This window comes from Lactuca sativa, chromosome 2 (assembly GCF_002870075.4).
Source record: "Lactuca sativa cultivar Salinas chromosome 2, Lsat_Salinas_v11, whole genome shotgun sequence".
Taxonomy (NCBI): Eukaryota; Viridiplantae; Streptophyta; class Magnoliopsida; order Asterales; family Asteraceae; genus Lactuca; species Lactuca sativa.
In genome coordinates this window covers 227,168,426-227,183,964 of record NC_056624.2, presented here as the reverse complement: position 1 = coordinate 227,183,964, position 15,539 = coordinate 227,168,426, and the positions used below count along the sequence as shown (strand labels likewise).

At 35.0% G+C, this 15,539-nt stretch overlaps 1 protein-coding gene and 1 long non-coding RNA gene across 4 annotated transcripts; both read right to left on the bottom strand.

Moving 5' to 3' along the window:
* Positions 1-8,558: 8,558 nt before the first annotated feature.
* Positions 8,559-11,911, bottom strand: LOC111910843 (uncharacterized). Of its 3 annotated transcripts, none has more exons than XR_008230061.1 (7): positions 10,936-11,911; positions 10,738-10,837; positions 10,505-10,586; positions 10,233-10,394; positions 10,055-10,137; positions 9,595-9,892; positions 8,559-9,516 (listed from the first exon to the last, which is right to left on the bottom strand). It is a non-coding gene; the product is annotated as an uncharacterized LOC111910843 (long non-coding RNA). The 3 variants fall into 3 exon arrangements; XR_002856651.3 differs by having other exon boundaries at positions 9,595-9,675; XR_008230060.1 differs by having other exon boundaries at positions 8,559-9,892.
* Positions 11,912-14,475: 2,564 nt separating this feature from the next.
* LOC111910844 (pectinesterase inhibitor 4) lies at positions 14,476-15,265 on the bottom strand. The gene has a single exon (XM_023906656.3). The coding sequence runs from the start codon at positions 15,250-15,252 to the stop codon at positions 14,671-14,673; it is 582 nt and encodes a 193-aa protein (XP_023762424.1). The 5' UTR covers positions 15,253-15,265; the 3' UTR covers positions 14,476-14,670.
* Positions 15,266-15,539: the final 274 nt, after the last annotated feature.

Genomic DNA, 15,539 nt, shown 5'->3' with positions numbered 1-15,539 from the left:
CACCAGCGACTAACGCCTCCTCTGAACTGACGCACTGCAAATGTGGTTTGTAACTTGCCCTTGCAACCACATGTCATGAAGGCCAACTCCATTTCCGAGATCCAATCCATATTTCCAATTGGATCTTCCTTCCCATTGAAAGTCGAAGGCTTGCAAGTTAGAAAATCTTTGTACTTGCATTCATTCCTCTCGACTCCATCATCTTGTTCGTTCCTCCTAATCACTGGCAGATCATCTTGACCAACGGTCCTGCTGTAGTTTCCTTCCTCTGACTGCCCATCATTCAATTCAGGTTGTTCGACAGGCATTGTAGCTTCCTCTCGATTCTGTTGTAAACGCCTGGTACACATAGACAACAAGTATTCAGACAATATGCACACATAGCACGTAATTTATATAAAATACTTCATATCTATGTGTAAGATGAAAGTAACTATGCACTCACTTGTTAAGGTGACGACTCGAAATTCACGCAACACTTTGCTTCTTAACAATAAGATTTCCTTCGACGAAACCTAATATTATTACCACTAGATTTTAGTGTAATATTTATTGCGACTAATTATTAGTCCGTTTGGTATACAAAGTATACTGTTTGGAAATCCCACTTTAACCACCTCACTAAGTCACAGCCTAGACATCATTCCCGTAAGTAGATCAATCAGTCTAACGACTTTGAATCAATGATAAATCTTATTTATAGGTTCATAATAACGATATTAAATTTATATATAAGCTATATTTAAAGTATGGCAGGCGTATCTCACTTACAACGAGTTTTTATTAAAAACCGGGCTTCGCTGGAGCAGCGTTTCCAAGTCGAAAAGATCTTCTTCTCGGAGTCGTCGAGCGCTCCTGGGCTTTCTTCTAGCGCTAGGGGAGTTTCCAAGGGCTTAAGGGGGGGGGGGGGGGGGGTTGGGAGGTTTAGAGAGAAGAAAGAATGGGAAAGGTGTGAAGAAATGATGGCGGAAGGGGTTGTATTTATAGGGTGAAATAGGGCTCATCTTGGTGCCACATGTCACCATCTGGTGGCAAGCCCTGGGGAGAACGCAATGGCGAGGATTGTGCTACGTCGCCCATTTTCGCACAGCACAATTCCGACTTCTAAAATCTGTAACTTTCACATACGAGCTCCGTTTTTGAAGTTCTTTATATCCACGTGTAGGTAAAAACAACATCTACACCTTTCTTTTTGACTCTATCGGCTAATTCTCGACCGATTTTAAATTTAACAGTATGAGAAGATTATATTGTTAAATAATTGCGTAAAATTCATAACTTCTACATACACACTCTGTTTCCGTCTGTATTTTTGTCGTTGAGTTCCTATTAATAAGATATTCAATTATCATTTAGGTTACGTTGGCCAAAAACCGCTCGATCTAAAATTCGAATTTTGGGCTGTGCACTGCTATGCCAAATCTTAGAAAAATCATAACTTTTTCATACGAAGTCATATTTGGGCGTTCTTTTTATGCACGCTCCCGGTTTACCGTATACTACGACTTTTGTTTAGATTACTAAGGCTAAAAAGTCATCTATCATAAATTCACTATTTACGTCATACAGCGTCGTGCCGCTTTTGTCGCGAAACTTCGACAGGTCATAACTTATTCGTTATAACTCGGATTTCGGTGTTCTTTATATGTCCGGAATCCTTGTCACGACCATTACAACTTTCTTCATCGATATTGGGTTTATCTAACACTTTATTTTTTACGGTTATTTTTATCCTTTATTTATTATCTCATTATAAATAAGTAATGAGCACATAAGTTCACATAATTCATGTATTACTCAAATAATTCATCTTTATTACTTCAAAATAGGTTACAATGGTTAACTTGACTATTACATCACTATACTAATGCTTAGCCCAGAAACACGGACGTTACATTAGCGTTCCTCACTAAACCCATTAAGGACTTAATACATTAAGTCCAACATTTCATCAAGTTAAGTGTGGAAAATTATTAAGTTATTGTTTTAGGTTTAATTAATAGTTTTAACGCAGGCCTCGATCAATTCCAAAATTAGGGTTTTCATGATATTAGGTTTTTCAAAACCCTAATTAGGGTTTTCAACTCCTAAAGTTAAATGATTATCTAATTAAATAAATCTATAATTAATAAATTGGGCACCACCCACTGCCACCTCGGGCAGTAGTGGTCGACGGCTGTCCATGGCGGCAGGAGGTGGCAGCCACCTGCACACGGCGGCGGTTTAAGTAATAATTCCAACAATCCAATACACACACAATTTCTTACAACACACACACTAGCACCAAAAGAATAAGAAAAAGCCCAATACAACCACCACAAACGGTGGCCGACGACGGCATGAGGTGGCAATAGGCGGTAGCCACTATGGTTCGTTGCCATGGTGGTTCTTCTCGTCGGTTCATCTTGCCAACCAACATCCACACGATGCCCTACACTGAATCACGCACACACACACGTAAAACACAAGCAACAAAGCCACCTCTGCGGCGACAGGCGGTGATCGGAGATGACAACCACCATCTAACTGTGGATGGTGGGTTTCCTTTCGATTTTGACCAAGCAAACACACACACACACACACACGACATGCACAAACTAGTAACAACAACACACATAATGAAAACACAACTGTAGCCACCTTTTCAGCGGCATACGATGGCCGGAGGCGACAACAATGACATAACACATGAAGCGACGACAATGGATGTGGGCTGAGGCGGAGAAACAGAAGATACGGAGAAGTAGAGACGCGACCAAGAACGACAGCAGCAGCAACCTTGAAGTCAACCTTGCTCTTCCGATCTCTAAACTGTTGTGACGTCGTCCCGAGGTTCTCGTCGGTCCTCGCTACTGCCAGCAGCAAAGGATCATCGGTGATCTTGGATTACCGGAATAGCAAGAAATAGAGAAGGAGAAGGCTGGCGATCAATATTGCGAACAACGGCAACAGCATCCACGATCCTCGCTCTCCCGCTCTTCCCGACTAACACGAAATTGGTTCGTAGCTCCTCGTCTTTGCCGGTAACGGAAAATTTGGTGGCTACTGACTACAATCGGTGGAGGCGCGGCGGCTGGATGATAAGGGGTGATAAGGTGACGGCTGTAATAGTGAGTAGGGTTAGGGTTTCAGGCATATAAGGGATGAGGGAAAGGGAGTCGGGTTCAAGTCCCGTGTTCCAAATTAAATTGAGATACATTTTTACAAGTTTAGCCCCTGACTCCACAAATTAGTTTAGATAAGCTCTAATATTTACACTACAACCCCTGCTCTTCAAAATTCCTTTCAACACAAGTCCAAAAAAATTACCAGTCAGCCCTTAGCATCAAAAATCTGATCATAATTAATCCGAAAGTTACACTTTAACCCTCATAGACAAAAAATACCATTTTTAACTTCCTGATTTCCATTGTTTATTACATTTAACTCCTTGTGCTAACATTCTAATAATTTATTGCAGATTAGGGCCAATATTATATATATATATATATATATATATATATATATATATATATATATATATATATATATATATATATATATATATATATATATATATATACATCTCGGGGTTTTAGGGCTTATTATTTATTTATAATTATTTATCATTATTATTATCTTTATTTATTTACTTATTTTATTTTATTTATTTTATTCTTAAACAGAATGTTACAAAACCCCCTACATAAACTGAAAGCAAATACCCCTTATTCGATTAAAACCCAAAAAACCGTTGCACCAGTTAGAAACCAAAAACCCAAAATCCATTATCATACAAATTTTCCCAAGAAACTTACTGGTTAAAAAAAACATCTATGACTACTTCACTTGCAATGACAACCCTCTCTTCCAATCGATTCATTAATCTTATCAAACATGGAATCACCACCAGTGCCCTATGTGCCCGACCATCGAAGGAACCCACATCTTGTACAGTTCCAAAATTGCCTTCCAGGGTTACGATCCGTCCATGAAGTGATCTTCATTGCTTCATTCTCGCATCTGCAAGTCACCATCTTTGGTTGCAAAGCGATTGGATCTTGTAAAGGGTGCAACGGTCGACGAATGGTGGAAAGGAGAAGAGAGAAGACGATCGCAGATAAAATGTCTTGCCCAAAAATTTGGAATGCAATCTTTCTTTTAAAGAGTGAAGGTTACAAGCGAAAGGAAAAATTACCCCTACAATATAATATTAAAAAAAGAGTTTACGACTAAATGGTAATGAAGTGAGCTGGAATGACTAAACATTAAAAGTTTTGAAACCACATGGACCATCCGTGAGATTTTTTAAAATTAGGGACGAAACTTGTGATTTTTTAAAACCAGAGGGACCATTTATGAAGTTTTGTCGATATTTTATTTTGATTATTTCTATTTTTACTATATTAATAACAAAAAATACATCACATATTGGTACGGTTAGATTGTAAAATCTGAATGATTTAAAATAATTATTTTTTGAGTTATTTATTGTTTAAATAGAGAATATTATATTAATATTAAATATTTGAATAAATATTATTAATTATGCACAGTTAAAGTATATTTTATGGGTTATAAAGTAATTTTTTGTGTGGTATATCGCTTCACAAACAAAATTATAAGAGCATTGAACTAAGAAGTGTCGACATTGTATAAATAATTTTTCTTTTTGTGTTTTATACTGAATTAAAATAAGTTAGACACTAGCAAATAAAAAAAGCCCTTTTTCAATAATTTATATGGCCCACCTAAAAAGGATCCTTAGCCCAATTTTCACCGTAGCTTTAGGCCTTTAGCGGTTCATCCTTTATTATGTACATTAGGATGAGGGTTCGCTTTTTAACTTATTTTGTAAGAGCTTTTTATCTAATTACTTTTCGTTTTCACAATTATCGAGATTAAACATGACAATTCGAGACACACAAATAAACGATTTCGTAAGAGACACGACACGATACGAGTACATTTTGAAAAGTAAGATAAATATTATTTATATATGTGTATTTGTGTCGTATAAATTTTGTGTCTGACACGTAAAAACAACATGAATACACAAATTTTTAAGTCTAATTACGATATTTTATTGATTTACATAGCTTTCAAATATTGATAGAGCCATAAATAAGCTTTATGAATATTTCTTATATTATAATTGATATACATTAAGGTTTTTGTTTGTTGACTTTGACATTGATAAATATAATTATTATGAGTCATTGTATCACTAGGAAAATATATCTCAATTGATATGATTCATTTACGTCCATAATGACATGTAGTCATACAATTTTTCACAACATAGAGGCACAAAAAACTAATATAATAAATTATACTAACTATGATAGTAAAGTCATGAGGAGTGATCATGTTGCTGTTTTGAAGCCTTTTTTTTTCTACAGTTATATAACCCTCAAAGTGAGCTTCTTTTGCTTCGATCTTGCATGGGTATTGTCAAACTATTCATTGGTTCGAGGACGTGCCAACCTGTTCATATATATGAGATGCATTTGTTATTTGATAAAGGGTTATGTAGGTCGATTGAGGACATTGTGGTTTGTATGGATCATTTCTTTGAGGACATTCAGTGAGGACTTGCTTCATTACCCATTAGGTTTGGTGTTTTAGGGTAGTACTCAGCGGTAGAGGCTTTCTCCTATGCTTTTGTGGTCTCACGTTTTCAATAATAAGGAAGTTAATTTCAACATGACTATTAGGCAAAAAGCAATTTTTGGTGTTTTATGTTGTGGCTTGTCTTCGTGATAAGATTATGGGCTTTGACTTCAGCGGTTTCATTTATAAAGACATCTCCCCTCCTAAAGCCCAACATGCATTGACGACTGCCCTTTTTTAGTTAAATTGTCCAAGAAATGAAAGTTCATTTCAACATGACTATTAGGCAAATTTTTGAGTATCTACGGTCACCACATGCTCAATGTTTTTTTTATGAAAATTTCTATTGATTATCTTGGCCAGCATATGTCACCAGTAGAGCATCGTGCTATCCTCAAATATCACCTAATGATCTCTATATTTCCAGTTGGCAAGACATGCCATGTTGTCGCAATGCATTCTTGGACTATTTTAAGGAACATGTAGTTCATTATTGAGAGCTCTCGAGTCTCAAGTACATACACGATCTGTTAGGGATGTTGTTTTTGACATATTTAGGCGTGGTCAGATTAATGCTAAGAAAGAGGCACCGATGAGCTTTTTGACTAGTCCGTTGGAAGAAAGATCAATACTTAGACCAACTGACGTTTTGAAAGATCGTGAATGCTCAAGATTCATATTAAAAATGATATTGCTAATTAATATATAATATTAAAGGGTCACACTAACAACTTGATATAATTGATTATTTATTGGAAATGGATTTTAATAAATATTCATAAACTCTTATAAAATTGAAATGATTTATTTCTTGGAAATAACAATTTGCAATGGCAAGTAACTGAAAGTCCCCAAAAACGCTTTAATGTATCAATCGGATTCACTTGATGGTGCGGAATCCCAATCAAGTGAATGAATCAAGATGAAATATAGAATAAGAACACAAAATGTTCATCTTCAATGCACACTATTATTGAATAGTCGGGTACATACGATTCTTGATTACAATTCGTTTTCTCTATGGTTTTCTACAAAACGTGTTCTCTGCATATGGCAGCCCCCAAGAACGTTTAACTCCTCTATCTAGGATAAAATAACACTATTTATACCTAGACCAAATAACAAAGCCCAAGCCCAAAACCCAAACAAGCTAACATTAAGCCTAACCAAAATCACATGTGATTTTGGTCCAAACAACACCAAAACATGGTGTTTTCTATCCTAGACCGAGAACTCTAATAGCTTATGAAAAGCAAAGTATAAAACACAATTTATGACCTAACAATCTCCCTCTTGGTTTATAGATTTCTTTTCACTTAGAATAAACCATAAATTAGTCCTAACAATCTCCCCTTGGTTTGTTGCTTTCTTTTCTTTTCAGTCTTCCTTGATCTTTGGCTTTCAGCTCTAATCTTTGATTTCTTCACAACTTCAAGATGAACATATGAATGTATACATGAATGACTTTATCTTTAACAGTTAGACTTCTTTTAAAGATATGACTTTGAATGCACATTGGGTGTAGAGGCTTCTTGTAAAGTTTCTTTGAAAATCAACACTTTCAACTTTGAAATACTTCAGAGAAAAAAAACAGAGAGAACGATTCTTCTGGATCACTTCAACAGGTTTATAGATAGCAACAAATTGATTGAGGAGGTTTCAATGCAATTTGTCACATAATCTTCAAATACAACTTCACCTTGCTTATGGGGTTGAAAGAATGAGTGTTGAAAGAATGATCTTCACTTCTTGTTCCTTCGAATAAACGTTCTTTGACAATCACCGATGCGTCTTGAAAAGTAACAAATGACTAAAAAGTCCCCGTGGATCATAGAGTTATAAAAACCCTTCTCACCACAGTTGTTCAAGGACCCAGCCTTGGCTCAAAAAGAGACTACTCGCAGTATCAGTGTGAACACGGAGGACTGCACTACGATTTATTGAGTATTGGAGAACTACTCATGGCTATTTTGATGTTAGCCCCTGTATATCCTTGATCAAAGATCTCAATACAGTTTTTAAAGTTAACAAGTTAACTTGGCCCTTGACGAGACGTTCAACGATATCTGTTCCCCTATTGGGTGAATCGCCCTGGTGTCGTGACAGTTCTTAGGTAAAGAAATCTGACAAGACCAATTTTCACAATTTGTACAGTTTTAGACTTCCAATTCCTTAAATATGAAAGTTCTTACAAAGAAACCGCCTAACTGACATTTTGTACAGTGTCACACCAGGTATGAGCCATTATCTATCAATTTAATGGGTGAAAATATCTAGAACACTAAAATGTTCACCTTCAATTCAGAAATGAATGGATTCGGATTTTGTGTTTCACTTAGAATCATGGTGACAATGAATTCCAAGATCATAAACACATAATTTTTGGTAACCGTCAGTTGAGTTGTTTTATACTCGAACCTCAAGGGGTACCGGCACGTGGAAATGATTTAATGGAGAAAATTTAGATATAGGTGAAGAATGGTTGGGTGTTTCACAATAGTCATGGTGAAAATGACTTTTAATCATTAATATTTTATGTGAAGACTCCTATTAAGACTGGTATACGTCTCAATATGGAAGAGTCTATCATTCGCATTTGAATCCTCCGTCAATTCCTTTCCTTTTTCAAGTTTCTTCTCATTGCTCAGAATATTTCGATACAATCTCCTTGAGTCTCATCTTCTTCTAAATTAACTTTTCAAGACTAATGAAATTTTGAGATAAAAACAAAATAAAAATAAACTTAGCACACAATAGAAATTACTATGAAATAAAAATAACTATAAAAATATACTCAAAATAAAATATTTTTGGATTTTTTTGATTTTTCTGAAAAAGAAATAACACAGAAATAAACATATTTTTGTATTTTTAAATTTTATGATAAATAAAAATATTTTTTTTGAATTTTGAATTTTCTGATTTTTATTGGTTTTTTTAATTCTCCCCCTAAATTTGTGCATATAAGAAAATATGAACAAATTTAAGAAAATCAGAAATAAAATACAAAATGTACAAAACAAGAACTTTTGGGATCAAAGTTGTCAGATAATTTAACTTCCCTTTTATCACTAAATCTCATATCACTTTCCAAAAATACTTACGAAAGAAAAATATTTTTTGGAATTTTTAATTTTTGATTTCTCCTCCTTGATTTGTGCATGGGGAAGAAATAGAATAAATGTGCAAATTTAAACAAACAAAAATAAAAATTTGTCTTTGAAACGAATCATTTGAATAAAACTCAATAGTATCAAAAGAATTCAAACCGTAATTCAACAATTGAGGACGCCTTTAGATGACTTGATAACATCAAGAAGATGCAGTAACGTATTCAGCCTTAGCTGTGTTTCAATTCTGGAACAGAAGTAAGCAAACTCAAAATTCAACACGCCGTTAAACACGTTCCCCATTGGTGATATCTTTCTTCCTCCTTTCCCGCAAAGGATACAAACTCTCAATTTAAGTTATGAATGTTGTACAGGTAAGAGATGTCCCCTATCATGTGCCTGGAACAACCACTATCAACAAACCGAAGTCTGATGATATTCCTCCATAGCTGCTCCGACACAAAGTGTAGGATTAGTTAGCTTTTGGAACCTAATCCATTTTGAAACTGGGTTGACCTGTATCATATATGCAAGGTGCTCTCTCCTATGACATATCCTATTTATCAGACATAGAAGATGAAGAAATGTTAGAATCATTAGATGATTTGGGAGTGTGAACCTTTGGTACCCATCTGTAGTTGGGTTTAACCCATTTCATGTTTGATCTAATGGATGCCTTATTACTTGCTTTAGAACTTGAAGTCGATCGCCGACATGACTTCGAACTAACTGATCTTTGTCTAACAGAACCATCTCTTGAATTTGGCTTCTTGTCAGACATCCCCTTCCTATCCTTGGGATTTTGATTCTTGACCTTTTTTGCATTCCAGTCACCATTACGCGATTGTGACTCTCTAGATATATAATGATAAACACAGTACTAGCTAGTTACCTCTTCACCCATGATAAAGACACCGGAAGCAACAACCATTTCCTCATCAAGAGCAGAGTTCAAAGCATCTCTTACTGTCATCTGCAAAAACATGAAGTTAAAGCTATATGTACCAGTTTCTCTAAAACCTTATTTCAACAGTATGCAAAGGTCTACTAGTGTTGACAACATCAGGGAAGATGACATCCATTCCATCTGTAGCCACTTCATTGTTATATGTTGTTGATGGATTCAACTTAGCCAATAAGAATCTTGCTTGTTTTTCACATATTTTTGTGACCAAAATTGAAAAAATCAGCTACATTCAAAAACCAAGAATGTAATTTACTCTATAATTAATGAATATTGTAAAATTTGTTATTTGGAATGCAAGGGTAAAATGGCCATATAGACTCGTTCAAACGGTTAGTAGCCATTTAATCTCGTTCAAAAAATATTAATTAATTATAGAGTAAATTACATTCATAAACCAAGGAAGGCCATGTTGATCGCACACCACCAATCTGCATCATCATGTGGAGCATGTAACAACCGAGCAAATGCCTACAAAATATAAAAAAATATTAGTCTGATGTTTTTTTTAAAATTATAAAAAGGAAAAGTGAAATGAGTAATTCGGTAAATTAACAACTTTTTACTTGAACAAACTGTGATCTTTGAAGATTGAACATGAATTGAGGGAACAATGAGAAACTAGGGTTTACAGAAAATGAAGAAGGTTCATCTTTTCTATAGTCCCCAAATTTGGAACATAGACGAATTAGGTTTATATCTATCCACCTTGTTGCATCAAATGATTCCTGAAAAGGGTAATTCGGTAAATAAAATTTATATATTTGATTTGTGTAAAAAGTACTAGAAAGCCAACGACTCAGCAGGCCATGACCAAGTTCAGAGCTATTCCTCTGACCAGAGATTTGACTGCCAAAGCATTCCTCGGCTATCGAGAACAAAAATGCCCCATGTTTATGCTACTCTGCCACTCTTTATCCCTACAACCAGTTGTTTTTTTACCATAAAAAATAAAACCTTTTGACTAACTACAAAAGACACCCCCCCCCCACACACACACCAAAAAAACTATTACATATAATGTAGCATGTCTAATAGAGCAAAATCCACAAAAGATAACTTCAAAATTACCGTTTTCATGAATGTCTTGAAGTGGGTTTTTTGGGTTTAGTTTGTTGATTTTATCTTTGGCTGTTATGGAAGCTATCTTTTGCCTTAGAGACTTGTCAGCCTGCAACAACATTCCATTTTTATTGTAAAGCGTAAGAATTTAAAACATTCATCTTGGAGAAAATTACAAAAATGGTCCCTGAACTTTTTTATTCTCACTTGTTTATCTTTTGGTCCAATATTGAAACTTTTTTTTCCTTCCAATTCTGGTCCTTATTTCAAGGTTTCATATCGATTTTGAACCTTGCAATAAGGACCAAAAACGAATATAAGCAGTTTCATCTGGACTATTATTAAACACCTGCCAACATTTCAGAAAATTAAAAAAAAAATATAACAAAAAGGGCAATTCGGTAAATTAACAACTTTTTACCTGAACAAACTGTGAAGTAAAAATATAAATATATAATAAGTGAAGTAAAGTAAAGGAAGTTGAGTTACAGAATTTACTCCACTGATATCATCGCATTTTCCTGCCTCTGATCTCTAAAGGGCACTTATCTTGATTTAGTGACTTGATGGGAATCACTTTTGGATACTTGGTCTCCAGTAAAAGAAACATGGATGTTCTAATTTCATCACCTAAACAACTTTTAGCTGCATTTTTTTCATTGGTTCGAAGCTCTCAAGCTTTTTTCCTTGAAAGTGAAGTGTCTGGTGCAACATAAATACTTGTTAAGAGCATGGGTTTCCATTACCCCTGGATTGGAAACAACTGGTCTGTCATACAAAAAAGAGCCACCGGCTCCTTGCTCATAATTTGATATCTCTCGAGATTGCTGAGCATATGTCAACACCTACCCAGTTTTTTTATATTAAAATTAAAATAAAACACAACATGCATTCTTCTTTTCTTTTCTATATGTCTAATCTCTAAACTAAAATAAAGAAGTTATACTGAGACGAACAAGGGGATTCCTATGTTCTAGATATCTAAGAACAATTTCTGCAACCTCTCTGTATCTTGACATCATGAATTCACCTTTATTTCTTTTTCATGAAAAAAGTTTATTCAAGAAAGTAGCAACTAGGGTTTATTAACTTAACTGCCCTTTCCTTAACAACTAATGTTGTATCCCTCAATGCCACCCAAATACAAACCCGATGATGGCTACTGCCCATAGGACTACCACATGAACATTGAAAACTGTAGAAGCATTAAGTAATGATTACAAAATACAAACCCGCAAGCGATGCTTTATGAGAAGAGCATGAGCATCTAAACCCTAAAAGAACCAGAAAAGGTAGAACAAAAATCGAGCAAGAGCATAGGGGTACCTGAAGAGAAGAACGAAATCTTGTTCGAGCAAATAATGTTGGAGGGTTTCCGGATTGCAATTACGAGGTAGTTTTTAACAGAAAACAGTCATGCTTTCCAATTCCATATAGGAGTGCAGTGCTTCGGCCTTTGAGCGAAACATTCATGTTTGGGCCCATGTTTTCAGAAATTCTAGTATCCGCTTTTGGGCTTCTATAATCTTTCATCAATACGGAAAGATACTTAGAACAAATGAGAATCAGAAACGAATGAGAATGAAGATTTGAATTCCTATTGAGACTTAAGAGTATAATACTAAATTAGGGCTTTTCTGACAATTTCAACATCGAGTGGGAGATATGGCGGTTCCAGTAGGTAGAAGTAAGTAAGCCTTTATCGATGTCCTCCCTTTCTCTCGAACGCCTTTTGTATCCGATGATGCTGATTATCCAGACTGGCCTTGGAAAACGACATCAACAGAGGTGAAGGGAACGCACAAAGAAACCCTTGTGAGAGAGAAAGAAAGATTTGATTTGAAGCAACCAGCAAATGAAATTGAAAGGCAGAGGCGCTACACTCCTTTTTTTGTTCATGTCACCACACATCAACATAGAGAAATCGAGAACCCCTGCGGGTTTGATCTGTTCAAAAGACGGGATCAGATATTTGGTGATATTGTGATTTTGTTGTGGGAGAAAAGAGGAATGGTGATGATATTAGGGTTTTTTTGGGTATTAGAGTGAGAGAGATATACAGAAAGAGAGATAGAAAAGAAAAATGGAAATAAGGTAGAGGATAATGATGGCGGCCTTTCAAACTTTTTGGATTTTCATTCCCCCCCAGCAGCAAAAGAAAAGAATGCGCCTTTCATTAAAAAAATATAAAGCGACATTTCTAGACGACACCCATTTTTAAATAAGTGAACTCCGTGTTTTTAATTTTTTTTTGTTGGACGTTAATTTTAGGGAACACACAAAAGCGTGTCCTCTATCCTTCAAATTTTAGAAGAGATGACATTATTTTTAGGGCACAGACTTTTGCGTATCGTAAATCACCGCGTGTCATTGTTTGCGCGTCATTAAAGGGCTATTTTCTAATAGTGTCGTCGCCGCTGATACTCTAATTTATTGTAGTGTTTTTAAAGATGTGTAATTGTGTAAATAATGATTAATGGATTTATGAATAATATGGTTTATAAATGTTATATATTACATGAACATAACAACTAGATAATTAAGATTATTATTATGTTCAATCCGTAGTATATATTTTATACCATTAAGTTTAGCTTAGGTGATATATCTTCAGTTTTTTTTTTCTTAAATTAAGTAGTTAGAGATTTTAGTAGGCAATAATCGGATAAAAATGATTTTTCCTTGGGTGAGTAACCCGCAAGGAATTAGCTCACATGGAAACCTCCTTGATCTCTAAAACAAGTAATGAAAAATCAACCCCTCAGGCTATAGCATTCCAACTTCCAAGTACGCACCACAACCTCACACTTCAAAAACAAATGCTTCGAGTCTTAAGAAAAATCTGACCAAATCGGACATAAGGTAGAAGGAACTTTAATCCTTTTACTAACAAGTTCATTAATAGTTAATTGAGAGGTGATTCCAACGTAGTCTCCTCACAAAGATGTTAACTTTCTTTTTATTAAATATAGATGCTAACATGTGTGAAATAAACAATACTTATTAGAAAATTTTAAGCGGTTAAAATGACATTTAAAAAAGCTTATGTTGTCAAGGGTAGAAAGCTTTTAAAATTTTTATGCAAATAATAATATATTTGTAACAATCTATCATTAAAGATGTTCTAACAACCTTAAATCAACTTACCAGTATAATGTACAACAATGTTGGTAAACTATAATATACAAAGTATAACATATCCAAATAATAAAACAAAAATATAAAAAATAATATAAAAAATATAACGTATCCAAATTTCTTATCTTTTATTAACATGGTTACAAAGTTTTCCATTCAACTTCTCATTATTTATATTAATATCATACGGGTTATTATATCAAATGTTTATTCCAATACTAAAATTTAGATTTTGTGAGTTGTGATTCCATGTGGAAAGCGTATGAATACGAAGGCAAGAATTTGAAAAAAAAGAAGGGAATGATAGGGTGCATGTGGATAGCCTACGAAACAGAGTAACGTGGATGGACGTGATCTGTTAGATTCTGGAAAGAAGGAAGTCAAACAGGTCTGGATACACAATTATCTCACGTGACTCCCTCGTATATTGCTGCTTGACAAATGCCGCATCTAATGGAATGAATGCATCAGAGACCTATTACCACTACTCACCTCCTAAATCCTATCCTAGCCTCTAAAACCACAACCAACTCATGTAAATTAGCAACCAATAAAACGTCAAATTATATTACGAGATCCAATAAAACGTCAAATTCATGAACGCAAATCTACTTTTAACTAATCAATTAATTCACATAAATAATAAAGAGTAATCAGAACACAAAGCAATGAAGTTACGTAGATCGTAGAGATTATATTACGTAATTTACAAACATCAAATCTAGCTATCAAAAACTAGATATTAATCTTATTGATGCAAAAACAAGAAGCAAAACTCAGTAGGATGTTTTTGAATTAAAGATTTCAAACCGTAAGGTGGTTGATAAGATACAAAGCATTGCTGCTAACCCTTGTAAGACTTACAATGCTGTTTTTTATCTTCTTCTTAATGGCCGGACTGACCTTCCTGTCGGAAAACCCATCAAGGCATGAATTCTCATCGGTGATGGCGGCGCTGGCCCACGTCTGAGCATTAGAGATCACAAAACGCTTATCGGCAGATTTAGGAAGACCAGAGATCGCCTTGAGGGTGTCTTTGATTTCACTCATGCTGTCTTTAATGTCACCAATGCAATCTTTAAGGACTGCGGCCTCCCATTTGGTGATCTGTTTGTTTTTGGATAACTGGGAGACGGTGGAAAGGGTGGCGTTGGCGGATTTGAGGGTAGTGGAGAGGGCGACGTTAACCAGTTTAAATGGGTTAGTCTTGACGGCGGAGGCATAGGGGAGGAGGGTTTTCATGCAGACGGCGGGGTAAGTGGCGGAGCTGCATGAGGTTTTGACGAATGTAGAATATGTGTTTTTTGGAGCAACAGTGGCAGATGAAATTGGAGCTAATAAAAGTGTTGTGATCAGAACTAATAGCATGAGGCATTTGGATTCCATGATTAGGGTTTGGGTGATGGGAAGGAACCAAGAAATTGCTCAACAATTTATAGACAATTTTTATTTTATTTTATAAAATTAACAATTTTTAAATTAAATTATCAGGCCATTCAATTATATTTATATACATGTAATAGAAGTAAAAAAAAGTAATGTCTTTATCGGCCCAACACGCCATTTGACATTCCGTTGTTAGATAAACTTTATTTGGCATTAAAATAAAATTAAAAGGATATTTATATCTAAACATTACAAAATTGTATAGAAAGTGAAGATATAAAAGGCTT

What these genes read in the sequence shown, in the direction of transcription:
- LOC111910844 (XM_023906656.3), bottom strand. Translation starts at nt 15,252, where the DNA reads ATGGAATCCAAATGCCTCATGCTATTAGTTCTGATCACAACACTTTTA.